The following is an 18727-nucleotide window of genomic DNA, read 5'->3' as shown; positions in this document are numbered from 1 at the left end:
GAGACCGGGAAATTAATGGTGGGAAATATGGAGATGGCAAAAACACTGAATGAATATTTTACATCAGTCTTTACAGTAGAAGACACTAAGAATATCCCAACACTGGACAAACAGGGGGCTAAAGGTGGGGGGGGGGGGGAAGGAGCTAAACACGGTCAAAATCACTAAGGAAGTGGCACTCGGTAAAATAATGGGACTCAAAGCGGATAAATCACCTGGACCTGATGGCTTACATCCTAGGGTCTTGAGGGAAGTGGCGGTAGGGATTGTGGATGCATTGGTAATAATTTTCCAAAATTCCCTGGACTCGGCAAAAATCCCGGCAGACTGGAAAACTGCTAATGTAACACCCTTATTTAAAAAGGGCAGTAGACAGAAGGCTGGAAACTATAGACCGGTTAGCCTAACATCTGTGGTAGGTAAAATTTTGGAGTCCATTATTAAGGAGACAGTAACAGGACATTTGGATAATCATAATTTAATAGGACAAAGTCAGCATGGTTTTATGAAGGGGAAGTCATGTTTGACAAATTTGCTGGAGTTCTTTGAGGAAGTAACATATAGGGTGGATAAAGGGGAACCAGTGGACGTAGTGTATTTAGACTTCCAAAAGGCATTTGACAAGGTGCCACACAAAAGATTATTGCTTAAGATAAAAAAATCACAGGATTGGGGGTAATATTCTGGCATGGATAGAGGATTGGCTATCTAACAGAAGGCAGAGAGTTGGGATAAATGGTTCATTCTCAGACTGGCAATCAGTAACTAGTGGTGTTCCGCAGGGGTCAGTGCTGGGTCCCCAACTCTTTACAATCTATATTAACGATTTGGAGGAGGGGACCGAGTGTAACATATCAAAGTTTGCAGATGATACTAAGATGGGAGGGAAAGTAGTGAGTGAGGAGGACATAAAAATCCTGCAAGGGGACATCGACAGGCTAAGTAAGTGGGCAGAGATTTGGCAGATGGAATACAATACTGGAAAGTGTGAGGTTATGCACTTTGGCAGGAAAATCGTAGAGCAAGTTATTATCTTAATGGCAAGAAATTGGAAAGTACTGAAGTACAAAGGGATCTGGGGGTCCTGGTGCACGAAACTCAAAAGGTTAGTATGCAGGTGCAGCAAGTGATTAAGAAGGCCAATGGAATGTTGGGTTTCATTGCTAGGGGGATAGAATATAAAAATAGGGAGGTATTGCTTCAGTTGTACAAGGTATTGGTGAGACCGCACCTGGAATACTGTGTACAGTTTTGGTGTCCATACTTAAGAAAGGACATACTTGCTCTCGAGTCAGTACAAAGAAGGTTCACTCGGTTAATCCCAGGGATGAGGGGATGGACATATGAGGAGAGGTTGAGTAGATTGGGACTCTACTCATTGGAGTTCAGAAGAATGAGAGGCGATCTTATTGAAACATATAAGATTGTGAAGGGGTTGGATCGGGTGGATGCGGGGAAGATGTTCCCGATGATGGGTGAAACTAGAACTAGGGGGCATAGTCTTAGAATAAGGGGCTGCTCTTTCAAAACTGAGAGGAGGAGGAACTACTTCACTCAGAGGGTGGTAGGTCCATGGAATATGCTGCCCCAAAAAGCTGTAGAAGCTACATCATTACATAAATTTAAAACAGAAATAGACAGTTTCCTAGAAGTAAAGGGAATTAAGGGTTACGGGGAGCGGGCAGGAATTTGGACATGAGTCTAGGTTCGGATCGGTCATGGCCCTGTGGGTAGCGGAGCGGGCCCAGGGGCCGTGTAGCCTGATCCTGCTCCTATTTCGTGTGTCTAATTCTGTTAGATTCAGGAGATGGTTCTGTGATAGTGGATTGGCGGTTAGGATCAGATCAGCCATGATCTTATTGAATGGCGGAGCAGGCTCGAGGGGCCGATTGGCCTACTCCTGCTCCTATTTCTTATGTTCTTAACTGAACCTACTCCTGAATTTTGCCGGTTAACCGAGATTTCCGGTTGTTTGGGTGCCGGTAAATCAAGAGTTTCCTGTACCACATGATCAATCAAATCAAATCAAATCAACTCAACTTTTATTGTCATTGTTAGTGCACAAGTGCAGTACAACGAAATGTAGGCTTGCGGCTCCCGAGTGTACACAATTTGGATTAGGACACAAACATTTCAACATACATTTGTACATATATATTAGCATAAATATGACCATAATAAAGTGCATCGGCAGATGTGCAGGCTTTAGTGTTTATTTGTGGAGTTCAGTAGGATGACAGCCCTGGGAAAGAAGCTGTTCCTAAATCTGGTCGTATGGGTGCGAATGCATCTGTAGCGTCTTCCAGATGGTAGGAGGGCGAACAGACTGTGGCTGGGGTGGGTAGGGTCTTTGATGATGGACCGTGCCCTCCGTAGGCAGCGTTTCGGATATATATGTTCTATGGTCGGTAGCCGGGTGCCGGTAATGCGTTGGGCAGTTTTGACTACCCGCTGCAGGGCTTTCCGGTCATGGGAGCTACAGCTGCCGTACCATACCGTGATACAGTTTGTCAGGATGCTCTCTATAGTGCAGCGGTAGAAGTTAGAGAGGATCGGAGGTGACAGATTACATCCCTTCAGCCTCCTCAAGAAATATAGGCGCTGCTGGGCCTTCTTCACCAGAGAGGAGGTGTTGAGGGACCAGGAGAGGTCTTCCGTGATGTGGACTCCGAGGAACTTAAAGCTGGCCACCCTTTCCACCTCCGCCCCATTGATGTGGATGGGGGTGTGACTTCCGCCTTTGGACTTCCTGAAGTCCACGATTATTTCCTTTGTTTTCTTGGTGTTAAGGGCCAGGTTGTTGTCGGCGCACCACTTCACGAGATGCTGGACCTCCTCCCTGTAGGCTGACTCATCGTTGTTGGTGATCTGGCCTACTACCGTGGTGTCATCTGCAAACTTGATGATGGTGTTGGAACCATTAACAGCCACACAGTCGTGGGTGAAGAGGGAGTAGAGGAGGGGGCTCAGCACACATCCTTGTGGGGCCCCCGTGTTCAGGGTCGGGGGGGGGGGGGGCGGGGGAGGTGTGGTTGCCTAATTTGACAGACTGGGGTCTGTTTGTTAGGAAGTCCAGGGTCCAGTTGCAGAGGGAAGTGTTCAGGCCAAGAGTTTGGAGTTTGGTGGCCAGCTTGTTGGGGACGATAGTGTTGAATGCTGAGCTGTAGTCTATAAACAACATTCTGATGTAGGTCTCCTTACCATCTAGGTGATTCAGTGCCGAGTGTAGAGCAGTTGTGATTGCATCCTCCGTTGATCTGTTTGCCTGATAGGCAAACTGGTGTTGGTCAAGGGAGGCAGGAACACTGGCTTTGATGTGGGCTAAGACCAGTCTCTCGAAACTCGAAATACTAAGAATTACACCGCACCTCAGAAGGCCTTGGAGGGGGAGCAGCGCAGATTCACCAGAATGATACCAGGGCTAAAAGGGTTAAATGACGAGGAGAGGTTGCACAGACTAGGCTTGTATTCCCTCGAGTATAGAAGATTAAGGGTCGATCTAATTGAGGTGTTTAAGATGATTAAAGAAGATGATAGGGTAGATAGTGATAAACTATACTTTTTGTGAGAGAGTCCAGAACAAGCAGGCATAACCTTAAAATGAGAGCTAGACTGTTCAGAGGTGATGTTTCTTGACATAAAAGGGTAGTTGAAATCTGGAAATCTCTCCCCTAAAAAGCTGTTGAGGCTAGGTCAACTTGTGCTTTAAAAAAAAAGGCATTTTAAGGCTAATAAAATAACTAAGTCTGTCGGACAGGGAACAGATAAAAAAAGTTAACAAAAATAAATATTAAGTAAGTTTTAAAGAAATCTACAAAGGAGGATAACTGTTCATAGCCAAATTAATGAGAGAAAGTAAGTTTTGTTTTTATTAGGAATCAGAGGTCAGTTAAGAGAACAATTTGGACCGCTGTAGCCGGACTCGTGCAGAATTACAGGTGACAAGGGTACAGCAGAGATGAACAGATACTTCGCATCCGTTTTTAATTGAGAAGATCAGGTGTGCCCATTGTATAGAAGGAAAAAGTAAAGCTCAAATGGATTGCTTACACATGCCAAGGGAAATGGTACAGGCTAAATTTAAAATTCTCAAGGCAAGAATGCACCATTGTCAAGATTTAATTTGGCCTAGGGTACTGAAGGAAATGGCTGAGGTCATGAATAATGCTCTAATAAATATTTTCAATAGTTCAATGGGACATGGCAGGTGATTGGAGAAAGGCTCGTTGTGATTCCTTATTTAAAAAAGGATTAAAATCAAAACCTGGCAACTAGAGACCAGTGCGTTTAATCTCAGTAGCAGGGAAATTACAAACAAACTTGCAGTTATGTAGCACCTTTCATGTCCTCAAGATGATCAAGTACTTTCTGAAGTGTAATTACTGTCGTAAAGTAGGGAAACATGGGAGCTCATTTGGGCACAGTAAGGTCCCACAAACAGCAATGAGATAAACGACCAGTTCACCTGCTTTAGTGATGCACATTCAGGGACAAATGTTGGCCAGGATACTGGGTGAACTCCCTTGCTCTTCTTCAAATAGTACCACGGGATTTTTTAAAATTTCCATCCGAGGGGGCAGATGGAACCCGTTGTTTAATGTCTCATCTGAAAGTCAGCACTTCCAACAGTTTAGCAGTATTCCACTGAAGTGTCAGCCGAGATTATGTGCTTCAGTCTCTGGAATGGGACTTGAACCCATGACCTGCCAACTCAGAAGTGAGAGTGTGATACCAATGAACCAGGGCTGACATTCACCTAAGGCTGCTGCAGAACCCTTCAGCCTCTCATGTCGCTGGTTATACCGCAAGCTCAGAAACCTCTCGCTCAAGCGCATATAGTCAGAGATATCAGTAGCCATGGTCATCCCAGACACATGACGCACCCAGGGCCTTCTGCACAGGTCCCGCACATCATACGCCTCAGTTCTCCCCTCACCCCCCCACCCCATTCTAAACTAAACTGGTATCTCTTGAATCAATACAATCAAACTCAAATTACTGACCGCCCCCCCCCCACCCCAGTTTGCACACATACTGAGGCACCAGTCCCCTCAGCGATGCCATCCAAACATCGCCACCCCCTCCAATTCTCTCCCCTTCTTGCCCAAAGGCTCACTGCATCCCAAGGTTCAAATCCCTCCAAGGCTGAACTCCACAAACTACTGTTAATTAAATGATATGGACCACGGTGGCACAGTGGTTAGCACTGTTGCCTCACAGCGCCAGGGACCCGGGTTCGAATCCGGCCTCGGGTGACTGTGTGGAGTTTGCACATTCTCCCCGTGTCTGCGTGGGTTTCCTCCGGGTGCTCCGGTTTCCTCCCACAGTCCAAAGATGTGCGGGTTAGGTTGATTGGCTATGATAAATTGACCCTTAGTGTTAGGGGGATTAAATACGTGGGGTTACGGGGATAGGGTGGGATATGTGTTGGTGTAGGGGTTACGGGGATCGGGTGGGATGTGTGTCGGTGCAGGCACGATGGGCCGAAATGGCCTCTATCTGCACTGTGGGGTTTCTGTGATTTCGGACAATATTAATGATCATCTAGAATGCTTGGGCTTGATGGGGAATACTAAGCATGTCTTCAGAAAACAGAGGTCATGTTTGACAGATCTGATCCAGATTTTAACTCAATAGAATGGTCGATAAGGGAGATTTGGTTAATGTCTTTTAATTGGATTTCAAAATATCTTTTGACAAAGTGCCACATGAAGGTAAAAATAAGTCCCATGGTGTCAAGAGTGATAGTGAGATGGATTACAATATTGTAGACATTAATGGGACTGCTTCCTAATGGAGTACAGTCACTAGTGTGTGCCCCAGGACTCAGTGCTGGGTTCCCTTATGTTTATTAAACTTGCAGATGATACTAAATTGTGCAGTAGCGTCAGGACCTTATGAGAATGAAATAATTACAACTGGACTTGGACAGACTGGATAAATATTGCCAAAATATTCTCTAATATTCTCTAAGTGGGTGTAGGCTAAAAGCGACAGGAACAAAGAGACTTGGAGGGAGAAATTGGGTACATTTGCGCCTCCTGTTATTGCCTCCGGGGGACAATAACGGGGCGCTAGCCACTTATCGCCCGGGCGCAGTGAGAATATCGCCTCCTGCTAAATTCGGCAGGAGGTTTGCGGGGGAGGTATGGCGTTGTGCCCTGATCTCCTTCGCCCAGAGATCGTGACGTCATCGCCCCGGTCCTGAACTTTGGTTTCGTCCCCTGCAGCATCGCCGGGCAACAACAAATTTTTTCAACTTTTCAAAGTTAGCGCCCCAAACGGGGCTATAATGAATTTCTCCCCCCTTGGTCCGTAAAGGTTCGAGTGCAGCCAAAGTGAACAGGGCCCTGGAAACTGTTCAATATAAAACCAGAGCCACGATAATATACAAGACTTTGGCGAGACTTTGTTTAGAGTACCGAGTACATATTTGGTTCCCCCACCTCAACGAGGAAGTACAGAGAAAGATGAGAGACTGGTAAATGTTCGTATGCAGAGGGATTTGGGGTCCTTGTACACGAATCACAGAAAGTTAACATGCAGGTACAGGAAGCAATTAGAAAGGCAAATGGTAGGTTAGCCTTTATTGCAAGGGGGTTGTAGTACAAGAGTAAGGAAGTCTTGCTACAATGACACAGGGCCTTGGCGAGACCACACCTGGAGTACTGTGCAGTTTTGGTCTCCTTACCCAAGGAAGGATATACTTGCCTTAGAGGTGGTGCAACGAAGGTTCACGAGTGATTCTTGGGATGAGAGGGCTGTCCTATGAGGAGAGATTGAGTAGCATGGCCTTAAATTCTCTGGAGTTTACAAGAATGAGAAGTGATCTCATTGAAACATAAAATTCTTAGAGCTTGACAGGGTAGCTGCTGAGAGGCTGTTTCCCCTGTCTCGAACTAGGGGGTCATAGTCTCAGGATAAGAGGTTGACCATTTAGGACTGAGATGAGGAGAAATGTCTTCACTCAGAGGGTTGTGAATCTTTGGAATTCTCTACCCGAGGGGGCTGTGGAGGCTCAGTCGATGAGTATATTCAAGACTGAGACTGATAGATTTTTGGACACTAAGGGGATTAAGGAATATGGTGATAGAGCGCGAAAGTGGAGATGAGGTAGAAGATCAGCCATGATCTTATTGAATGGCGGAGCAGGCTCGAGGGTCTATTTGGCCTACTCCCGCTCCTATTTCTTATGTTCTTTAGAGATAGACTTTGTGTTTCGGTTTGGATTCGTTGAAAGCAGCACAGACTTGTTTCAGGTCTTTAAAACTATTAAGGGCATCAATAACATTCAAGTGAGTAGATTATTTGAGATGATATGGGCAGGTCGAACTAGGGGCCAACCATTTAAATTGAAAGCATAGAATGAGGTTGGATGTGCAGAAGTTTATTTTTCTTAAGAGGATTGGCGACCTGTGGAACAGCATTCCAGAATGGGTAGTGAGGACTGACCCCCTTGCTGTCATGTAGCCTGAACTAGCTCGAAGTCTCTGTTTTTTTTTGCCTCTCCCAGGTGGTGGGTGGGGTTGGGGGGAGGAAAGTTTTCAGACATGGGGATGAATCCTGCAAGAAGTAAAGCGAGCATGTACAGACCTGATGACCTTTACTCATCCTAAGTAATATAACTAGTGCACAAGTTAGCTAATGCTTTTGCTCACGTCACTTCAAAAATAACTAATTGGCTGTGAAGCAATTTGGGACATTCCAAGGATGCAAAAAGCTTGCAACTACAAGTTTTGCAGCATATCTTGGCAATTAAAACAGCATTACTGGTTACACCAGTTCCAATCATTCTTTTTCAGCACAGATTTGTGCAAAACAAACAAAAAACAACAAGTTTGATGGGAACATTGGGTTTACCTTTAATCACCATAAGCACCGTCTGGGGCTGTTCCAAAGAGATTGCCAATCCTAAAGCCTTCAAATATTTCTTCTCGTGCAATAAATTAGATAATTCTTGTTGCCTTAAAATGGAAAGATTAGTTTTAATGACTCAAAGGCAAATGTAGCTCTAACACAAACACCCGAGATTGTTTTAGGTGTGAACATTACCAACCAAAAGATTTTTTTTAAATAGAAAAAGAAACATACATTGAGTCTTGCTATTACAAAGATCGCCTCTCACATTTGTTGGGTCCCAACAGTTGTCATCCAATGCAAATAGTTACACAAACACAAAAGCACCAATAGTTAACACTCGAGTCTCTCCTCTTTCCTCCCCCTAGTGATGGGAAGAAATAGAAAGCCTCTATTTCTTTAATATTTCATACAAAAACTTACAATATTTATTTACTTATAGATGGAAGAGCAGGTGAACAGATTACAGACCTCCCTGTTGCATGTTCCTGCTCAGATTAGGATAGTATTCACTCTTACGGGGACATCTCATTCTGAGCAAAAATTATCTTGACACAATTCGAATTTTTCAATAATGCCATGACTCAAATCAACCAAGTCAGAGAGTCCATCAATTACCGACACTGGAGAAAATGTTTATTCTGCATGAATGGGCACATTCATACAGGTGAGCAACACCTTGTATTTGTATAGCGCCTTTAACGCAGTAAAGCATCCCAAGGCGCTTCACAGGAATATTATAAGACAAAAAATTTGACACGAGCCACATGAGGAGAACTTAGGGCAGAGAGGTAGGTTTTAAGGAGTGTCTTAAAGGAGGAGAGGCGGAGAGGTTTAGGGAGGGAATTCCAGCGCTTAGGGCCCAGGCAACAGAAGGTGATGATCAGCCATGATCTTATTGAATGGCAGAGCAGGCTCGAGGGGCTGAATGGCCTACTCCTGCTCCTATTTTTTATGTTCTTAAGGCACGGCTACCAATGGTTGAGCGATTATAATTGGGGATACTCAAGAGGGCAGAATTAGAGGAGCGCAGATATCTCGGGGGGTTGTGGGGCTGGAAGAGATTACAGAGATAGGGAGGGGTGAGGCTGTGGAGGGAATTGAAAACAAGGATGAGAATAATTTAAAAAACAGAAGGTTCCAGGATAGATGTCTATGTGGCATTACCTGACCTCACTCAGGGCAGTAGCAGGGCACTACAATTAGCCTTGGTACTCCGAAATTAGAGGAGGAAACGTCTTTGTTCCTGCTCCTGATTGCTATTCAGTGACTCCTTTTGGAAAGTGTGCATGTGTGGATGACAGTTGATAGTAAACTCAGGCTCTCGGTGATGGCCCCATGGTCAAATAACCTACCAACACTCACTGTCTGGGCTAACACCTGGGCAAGGTACAAAAGCGTAACCAGGACCTTTCAGAGGGGAAAGGACAAGACAGGAGAAAAAGTAGGCTTTCATTAGTGATTAAAGAGGCTTGTTCTCTATGCATTAATGGTCATCCTGCACACAACTGCAAGAAAATAAAGCTAATTTCTAGATTTCTATGCACTATGCAGCAACCCCAGTCTGAGATCTGGCTACAAAGAATAAAGGGCTCACCGAAAGAGATTGTGGGTGCGCTCAGGCGACTGCAGATATCCAATTTGAAAGTTATTTTACTATAAAAATTTAATATTTAAAAAAAAAATAACCCACTCTGTGTCCTAAACAGAAGATGTTTGGATCCTGAGGTTTTCTTGACGGGATTACAAGAAAAAAAATGCTTTGGAATATTGTATTTTATTACAAATGAATTAAAGACACTTCTGCTTCCCCAATGAAAAGAATGAAAGCAGCATTTTCTGAATGTGTCCTTGTACAAAAGGGAAACCAAAACACATCAATCTCATGAGAGAACACTCCAATACATTTGCATGACAAATCTAAAATTAAATGGTTTTATTTTGCACCGGATACCGAAATCTGGACTCGAGGCCCAATCGGACTTGGGTGCAGAGTGGAGCGAAACTCTGTGGAAGAAGTTTCACTCTGCTTTGCTCTCAAGTCAAGATGGGCCCCTACTTCAGGATTTACACTTGTGCAATTTTACCATCGGTGTGAAGCAGAAACCATTTTCTCACCAAGCTAAACAAACTTACTTCAAAATTTGCTCTTCCTGCTTGGCCTGCTCTTCAGCAAGCTCTATTTCTGTAACATCCTGAAACACACAGAAGAACGTATAATCGGGACTGATTAAACTTTTCCATTTTGAAAGCAGCCAGAGGTAACAGTCTAGATACGCCTGATCCTTTGTGTCTCCCTTCACCGCCCTGCAATCACAAGATAGCTTGGCTGAGAGGTCAGCTGCTGTACGGATTAGAAAGTCGCAGTGCCTTTGGAGATGCCAAGAGCATCTGCCCATCTGAAAGTGTGCATGGTCCAAGATGCACAAAGGGGAGAAAATGGGGAAAAACTGGTTCGGAGTTACTTTCTTTGTGAAGGATATTGGAGCAGGGAATGGGAATACTTTCCATTCTGGCCACCTAGTGTTAGCATCAAGCACCCAGGTCCAGTACAGCTTGCTTTGACACAGAGTAAAGCTTCTGCCACTTTGTCCCAGCTTTAGAAGAGCAACCCCTTCTGCACATTGCTTACACCAGCCTCTCAAGTGAGATTACGGATTTACTGCCAATGAATGCTGAACTTAGGGCAGTTGAGTGCTGCAGTTCCAAGCCCACTATCAGCTGGATTCACACTGCCCAATAAGTACAATCAGCTGACAGAGCAGACTTTTCTCCATTTAGTCAAGGCTGGATTCAAGCAAATGCTCCCAGAGGTAAAAGGCCAGAGCCTAAACAACTGCACCAGCCAATCACCTTGTGCAATTAAGAAAGAAATTCCAACTGACTTTAAAACAAAAGTACTTGATGGGAGTTTCACTTCTGGTGTACGAAGGGGGGCACTTGCTACCATTTAATTGATGATGACATCAGTCGCCAATCAAAGTAATTAATATTAAAGAGGTAGAGTTGTAGAAAACACAAAGTTTAGTAAGTTGCACAGAGCTGGTAAAACAGGATCCCTACTAGTGATTTCATTCGTCATACCTTCCAGATAATAATGCACGAGTCTCCGGATCCAGTGACAACCAAATTATCTTGCTTGTTACAATGCAGACCCCACACCTTATCCTCGTGGGCATCTAAAGTTTTTATACATTCATTGGTTTTGATGGTCCACAGCTTCAGCAGACCATCAGACCCACTGCAGGAAAAAAAAAATGCTGTAAGAAAGTGTCAGTTTACAATAAAGTTGTATTAATTCCTTTTGCTCCCAACTTTGATTGGATGCCCACTCTAAATCAAAAAAAGCCATTACACCGAGTCTGAGCCAGTACAATTTTACAGTATATCCCCTCCAAATGCTCTCCCCATCTCTTACTAGGGTCATTTTCAATGGGTGAGAACTACCCTCCAGAGTTTGGGGAGGTTTGGGCCAAAGCAGGGAAAGTAGCGGGGGGGGGCGGGGCCACGGCGAAGGAAGGGCGGGGCGACGGGGAAGGAAGGGGGGGGCGACGGCGAAGGAAGGGGGGGGGCGACGGCGAAGGAAGGGGGGGGGGCGACGGCGAAGGAAGGGGGGGGGCGACGGCGAAGGAAGGGGGGGGGCGACGGCGAAGGAAGGGGGGGCGACGGCGAAGGAGGGGGGGCGGCGGCGAAGGAGGGGGGGGCGACGGCGAAGGAAGGGGGGGGCGACGGCGAAGGAGGGGGGGGCGACGGCGAAGGAGGGGGGGGCGACGGCGAAGGAGGGGGGGGGCGACGGCGAAGGAAGGGGGGGGCGACGGCGAAGGAAGGGGGGGGCGACGGCGAAGGAAGGGGGGGGCGACGGCGAAGGAAGGGGGGGCGACGGCGAAGGAAGGGGGGGGCGACGGCGAAGGAAGGGGGGGGCGACGGCGAAGGAAGGGGGGGGCGACGGCGAAGGAAGGGGGGGGCGACGGCGAAGGAAGGGGGGGGCGACGGCGAAGGAAGGGGGGGGCGACGGCGAAGGAAGGGGGGGGGCGACGGCGAAGGAAGGGGGGGGCGACGGCGAAGGAAGGGGGGGGCGACGGCGAAGGAAGGGGGCGAGGGGGCGACGGCGAAGGAAGGGGGGGGCGACGGCGAAGGAAGGGGGGGGCGACGGCGAAGGAAGGGGGGGCGACGGCGAAGGAAGGGGGGGGCGACGGCGAAGGAAGGGGGGGCGACGGCGAAGGAAGGGGGGGCGACGGCGAAGGAAGGGGGGGCGACGGCGAAGGAAGGGGGGGGGCGACGGCGAAGGAAGGGGGGGGGCGACGGCGAAGGAAGGGGGGGGGCGACGGCGAAGGAAGGGGGGGCGACGGCGAAGGAAGGGGGGGGCGACGGCGAAGGAAGGGGGGGGCGACGGCGAAGGAAGGGGGGGGGCGACGGCGAAGGAAGGGGGGGGGCGACGGCGAAGGAAGGGGGGGGCGACGGCGAAGGAAGGGGGGGGCGACGGCGAAGGAAGGGGGGGCGACGGCGAAGGAAGGGGGGGGCGACGGCGAAGGAAGGGGGGGCGACGGCGAAGGAAGGGGGGGCGACGGCGAAGGAAGGGGGGGCGACGGCGAAGGAAGGGGGGGGCGACGGCGAAGGAAGGGGGGGCGACGGCGAAGGAAGGGGGGGGCGACGGCGAAGGAAGGGGGGGGCGACGGCGAAGGAAGGGGGGGCGACGGCGAAGGAAGGGGGGGCGACGGCGAAGGAAGGGGGGGGCGACGGCGAAGGAAGGGGGGGCGACGGCGAAGGAAGGGGGGGGCGACGGCGAAGGAAGGGGGGGCGACGGCGAAGGAAGGGGGGGCGACGGCGAAGGAAGGGGGGGCGACGGCGAAGGAAGGGGGGGCGACGGCGAAGGAAGGGGGGGCGACGGCGAGAGAGGAAGGGGGGGGCGACGGCGAAGGAAGGGGGGGGCGACGGCGAAGGAAGGGGGGGCGACGGCGAAGGAAGGGGGGGCGACGGCGAAGGAAGGGGGGGGCGACGGCGAAGGAAGGGGGGGCGACGGCGAAGGAAGGGGGGGCGACGGCGAAGGAAGGGGGGGCGACGGCGAAGGAAGGGGGGGCGACGGCGAAGGAAGGGGGGGCGACGGCGAAGGAAGGGGGGGCGACGGCGAAGGAAGGGGGGGCGACGGCGAAGGAAGGGGGGGGCGACGGCGAAGGAAGGGGGGGCGACGGCGAAGGAAGGGGGGGCGACGGCGAAGGAAGGGGGGGCGACGGCGAAGGAAAGGGGGGGGCGACGGCGAAGGAAGGGGGGGGCGACGGCGAAGGAAGGGGGGGGCGACGGCGAAGGAAGGGGGGGGCGACGGCGAAGGAAGGGGGGGCGACGGCGAAGGAAGGGGGGGGCGACGGCGAAGGAAGGGGGGGGCGACGGCGAAGGAAGGGGGGGCGACGGCGAAGGAAGGGGGGGGCGACGGCGAAGGAAGGGGGGGGCGACGGCGAAGGAAGGGGGGCGACGGCGAAGGAAGGGGGGCGACGGCGAAGGAAGGGGGGGCGACGGCGAAGGAAGGGGGGGCGACGGCGAAGGAAGGGGGGGCGACGGCGAAGGAAGGGGGGGCGACGGCGAAGGAAGGGGGGGCGACGGCGAAGGAAGGGGGGGGCGACGGCGAAGGAAGGGGGGGGCGACGGCGAAGGAAGGGGGGGGCGACGGCGAAGGAAGGGGGGGGCGACGGCGAAGGAAGGGGGGGGGCGACGGCGAAGGAAGGGGGGGGGCGACGGCGAAGGAAGGGGGGGGGCGACGGCGAAGGAAGGGGGGGGGCGACGGCGAAGGAAGGGGGGGGCGACGGCGAAGGAAGGGGGGGGGGCGACGGCGAAGGAAGGGGGGGGGCGACGGCGAAGGAAGGGGGGGGCGACGGCGAAGGAAGGGGGGGGGCGACGGCGAAGGAAGGGGGGGGCGACGGCGAAGGAAGGGGGGGCGACGGCGAAGGAAGGGGGGGGCGACGGCGAAGGAAGGGGGGGGCGACGGCGAAGGAAGGGGGGGGCGACGGCGAAGGAAGGGGGGGCGACGGCGAAGGAAGGGGGGGCGACGGCGAAGGAAGGGGGGGCGACGGCGAAGGAAGGGGGGGGCGACGGCGAAGGAAGGGGGGGGCGACGGCGAAGGAAGGGGGGGCGACGGCGAAGGAAGGGGGGGGGGGGCGACGGCGAAGGAAGGGGGGGGGCGACGGCGAAGGAAGGGGGGGGCGACGGCGAAGGAAGGGGGGGGCGACGGCGAAGGAAGGGGGGGGGCGACGGCGAAGGAAGGGGGGGGCGACGGCGAAGGAAGGGGGGGGCGACGGCGAAGGAAGGGGGGGGGCGACGGCGAAGGAAGGGGGGGGCGCGACGGCGAAGGAAGGGGGGGGCGCGACGGCGAAGGAAGGGGGGGGGGCGACGGCGAAGGAAGGGGGGGCGACGGCGAAGGAAGGGGGGGCGACGGCGAAGGAAGGGGGGGGCGACGGCGAAGGAAGGGGGGGCGACGGCGAAGGAAGGGGGGGCGACGGCGAAGGAAGGGGGGGGCGACGGCGAAGGAAGGGGGGGCGGACGGCGAAGGAAGGGGGGGGCGACGGCGAAGGAAGGGGGGGCGACGGCGAAGGAAGGGGGGGCGACGGCGAAGGAAGGGGGGGCGACGGCGAAGGAAGGGGGGGCGACGGCGAAGGAAGGGGGGGCGACGGCGAAGGAAGGGGGGGGCGACGGCGAAGGAAGGGGGGGGCGACGGCGAAGGAAGGGGGGGCGACGGCGAAGGAAGGGGGGGCGACGGCGAAGGAAGGGGGGGCGACGGCGAAGGAAGGGGGGGGCGACGGCGAAGGAAGGGGGGGCGACGGCGAAGGAAGGGGGGGCGACGGCGAAGGAAGGGGGGGCGACGGCGAAGGAAGGGGGGGGCGACGGCGAAGGAAGGGGGGGGCGACGGCGAAGGAAGGGGGGGGCGACGGCGAAGGAAGGGGGGGGCGACGGCGAAGGAAGGGGGGGGCGACGGCGAAGGAAGGGGGGGCGACGGCGAAGGAAGGGGGGGCGACGGCGAAGGAAGGGGGGGGCGACGGCGAAGGAAGGGGGGGGCGACGGCGAAGGAAGGGGGGGGCGACGGCGAAGGAAGGGGGGGGCGACGGCGAAGGAAGGGGGGGGCGACGGCGAAGGAAGGGGGGGGCGACGGCGAAGGAAGGGGGGGGCGACGGCGAAGGAAGGGGGGGGCGACGGCGAAGGAAGGGGGGGGCGACGGCGAAGGAAGGGGGGGCGACGGCGAAGGAAGGGGGGGCGACGGCGAAGGAAGGGGGGGCGACGGCGAAGGAAGGGGGGGCGACGGCGAAGGAAGGGGGGGCGACGGCGAAGGAAGGGGGGGGCGACGGCGAAGGAAGGGGGGGCGACGGCGAAGGAAGGGGGGGCGACGGCGAAGGAAGGGGGGGCGACGGCGAAGGAAGGGGGGGCGACGGCGAAGGAAGGGGGGGGCGACGGCGAAGGAAGGGGGGGCGACGGCGAAGGAAGGGGGGGCGACGGCGAAGGAAGGGGGGGCGACGGCGAAGGAAGGGGGGGCGACGGCGAAGGAAGGGGGGGCGACGGCGAAGGAAGGGGGGCGACGGCGAAGGAAGGGGGGGCGACGGCGAAGGAAGGGGGGGCGACGGCGAAGGAAGGGGGGGGCGACGGCGAAGGAAGGGGGGGCGACGGCGAAGGAAGGGGGGGCGACGGCGAAGGAAGGGGGGGCGACGGCGAAGGAAGGGGGGGCGACGGCGAAGGAAGGGGGGGCGACGGCGAAGGAAGGGGGGGCGACGGCGAAGGAAGGGGGGGCGACGGCGAAGGAAGGGGGGGCGACGGCGAAGGAAGGGGGGGCGACGGCGAAGGAAGGGGGGGCGACGGCGAAGGAAGGGGGGGCGACGGCGAAGGAAGGGGGGGCGACGGCGAAGGAAGGGGGGGCGACGGCGAAGGAAGGGGGGGCGACGGCGAAGGAAGGGGGGGCGACGGCGAAGGAAGGGGGGGCGACGGCGAAGGAAGGGGGGGCGACGGCGAAGGAAGGGGGGGCGACGGCGAAGGAAGGGGGGGGCGACGGCGAAGGAAGGGGGGGCGACGGCGAAGGAAGGGGGGGCGACGGCGAAGGAAGGGGGGGCGACGGCGAAGGAAGGGGGGGCGACGGCGAAGGAAGGGGGGGCGACGGCGAAGGAAAGGGGGGGAAAGATGGAGAGACAATGGCGGAATAGGCTATGATATTTGAAGAAGTCCCCATTTTAAAAATAGGACAGAGATGCCTATCTGTGCTGATGAGATTTCTTCATTCTGAACAGCACAGATTTCTCCTGGTTTGTCCCCAAGATAAAGTTTTATGGTTTAATGCATAACCAGTATTCCAGGTAAATGTGGACACTTTTTCAATGTGATTATCCACAGGACCGGGTTAATCTTTCACCATATATATCAATAACTTGGATGAAAGAACAGAGAGTTGCATATCCAAGTTTGCAGGTGACACTGTTAGTTGTGCAATTAAGAAATTCCAACTGACTGTAAAACATCAAAAATACTTGACGGGAGTGTCACCTATATGGTTAATAAGTTGTGTGGATGGGAGCAGGAAGTTACAAAGGGACACAGACAGACCAAAGGAGTGGGCTAAACTATGGTAGACGGAGTTCAATGTGTGGAAGTGTGAGGTCATCCACTTCTATCTGAGAAAGACAAATCAGAATGGTGCTGTGGAGGAGCAAAGGGATTTGGGTGCCCAAGTGCATAAATCACTAAAAGTTTGTGTACAGGTGAAAAAGTCATCAAAAAAGCTTCAGTTGTACAGAGCCTTGGTCAAATCCCATGCGGGGTATTGCATTCAGTTTTGGGCACCAAGCCTTGGAGCGGGTACAGTGCAGATCAACCCCCATCTTCATAATTTAAACCTTTAAGGCCTGGTATCACTCTGGTGACTCTGCACCTTACCCGCTCCAAGGCTCCCATAAACTTGGCTTGTGCTCTTTGAGCTTAGAAGGTTTAGTGGTGGTCTGGTCGAGGTATTTAAAATGATTAAGGGACTCGATAGGATAGATAGAGAGGAATCATTTCCTCTGGTTGGAGCTAGGCCATTTAGGAGTTAAAATAGGAAGCACTTTTTCCCCCCACAAAGGGTAGTGGAAATCTGGAACTTGCTCCCCAAAAGGCTGTGGATGCTGAGTCAATTTAAATTTTCCAAGACTGAGAGCGATAGATTTTTGATAGGCAAGGGTAACAAGGGATATGGAACAAAGGCGGGTAAATGGGGTGGAGGCATAGATCAGCCATGAACTGTGAAACAGGCTCGAGGGGGCTGTATGGCCTTCCCCTGTTATAAGATTCCAATGGATTTTGAAAAGGAATGTTGTGACCCACCTACCATTATTAATAAATACCAATAGATTTTATAAAAAGGTACCTCGTCAATAGCTGAGTTCCACGGCTGACAAAAAGAGTTTTCAGTACAGAAGCATCATGGCCTTCAAATGTCTGAGAATGCAAACAGTTAGGTAAATGAAACCAAGCTCACCATACTGTAAATGGTACTGTTACTTATAACAAAGACAGCCAAGAAAACACACCAGCCCTTTAATAATTATCTACTGCTACACACTGAACTCTTTGTCAGTGCAAATCAAATAGGGATGAAGGGAACTTGCACAATAACTTCTAAACCAATAAATAGACTGGTGGCAGATTGATGGAGAATAACACGAAATATTGCCAATGATTTCCTACAGAGTTAGGCAGATGGATGGATGAATAACTAACTCAAGTCATCATTGGCATCCTAAAGATGTCATTAGCACAGTTTGAACTGTTTCGTTTCAACTAACTAATCTCCCCATGGCATTGCCCTGGTGAGTCAGTAAATACAGTGTTTTATCCATTATTAGCATCACCAATTTATACTAATGGATGGATGGAAGAAGTTAAATTGTCTGCTTATTATAGAGCACTGTAGGAGTGTTTGAGATATTTTCAGGATAGAATTCATTGATTATCTGCATAAATCAGTGACCTTGATTACTATTAAAAGTTAGTTTAACATAGTTGATTTTAATCGCTCACCTTTTTAAAACAAAAAACAGTCCAGGATACAGGTAGGTGGAAGACAGGTTTTAAGAACTGTGTGTATCTGTTGTGGGGAGTTGGGGTGGGGGATGGTAGATGGGTTGGAAGCATTAGTAGGGCAGTCCTGGGATTTTGGAAGCATGGTCTTAGGGTGTAAAGCATGCTGTAAGGAGGGGAACTGGGGAATGTGGAAGCACCAAGAGGGGCCTCTTTTACCAGCGTAAGGGTTTAAATAAATATTAAAATAATTTTTTCTAAATGATTTTACCATACAAGAACCAATGGCCCAGAAATTCGGGTCAGGGGCTTCCCGCGGGTGCAAGCCCCCGACCTACACTTACCTAGCGCGCCGCAGTTGACCTCTTGGTCTGCGTGGAATTCCTCTCCGAGGCCTGTCCCAGAGGCCGGCGCGCTATGCTGGCGTGTCCCAGGGGCGTAGTTAGTGCGAAGCGTCCCCTGGGATCACGTGAGCAACAGGCAGCCAATCGGAGCAGGGAATGCTCCATTCATAAGTCTTGACAGACAGACCTGTCAAAACGTATGAATGCTGAGGCTGTAAAACTGCACTTTACCTTCAAATAATTTTTTAAAAAACATCACACTTTGTAAATAAACTATAAATGACATTAAATAACTATTTTAAACAAAAACTTAAATTTTTGAAAAAAATGTTATAAAAAAAAACGGGGCTAAAAATAAACTTACCTTGCTTTAAAGTATTTAAAAGTAAAAAACCTGTGGAAAAAATGTTTTAATTTTAAATAATTGACCACTTACCTTTGAAAATGAAGTCCTTACGGCTGCTTTTTACATTTCTAAAATGTAGACTTACCCGCACGTTAAAACCT

General features: G+C 52.0%; 1 protein-coding gene across 1 annotated transcript in view; it reads right to left on the bottom strand.

Annotated features, from left to right (window-relative positions):
- The window catches only part of tbl3 (transducin beta like 3), a 61469-nt gene that overhangs the window by 12341 nt on the left and 30401 nt on the right, over window positions 1-18727 (bottom strand). The window contains 4 exon segments of the mRNA XM_086002231.1: window positions 7806-7964; window positions 9994-10052; window positions 10942-11098; window positions 17224-17294. Coding sequence (XP_085858357.1) covers window positions 7806-7964; window positions 9994-10052; window positions 10942-11098; window positions 17224-17294 — 446 coding nt within the window.

Source organism: Somniosus microcephalus, chromosome 11 (assembly GCF_052327205.1).
Source record: "Somniosus microcephalus isolate GS21.2 chromosome 11, FLI_Smic_1.0, whole genome shotgun sequence".
NCBI lineage: Eukaryota > Metazoa > Chordata > Chondrichthyes > Squaliformes > Somniosidae > Somniosus > Somniosus microcephalus.
This window is presented reverse-complemented; position numbering and strand designations above follow the sequence as displayed.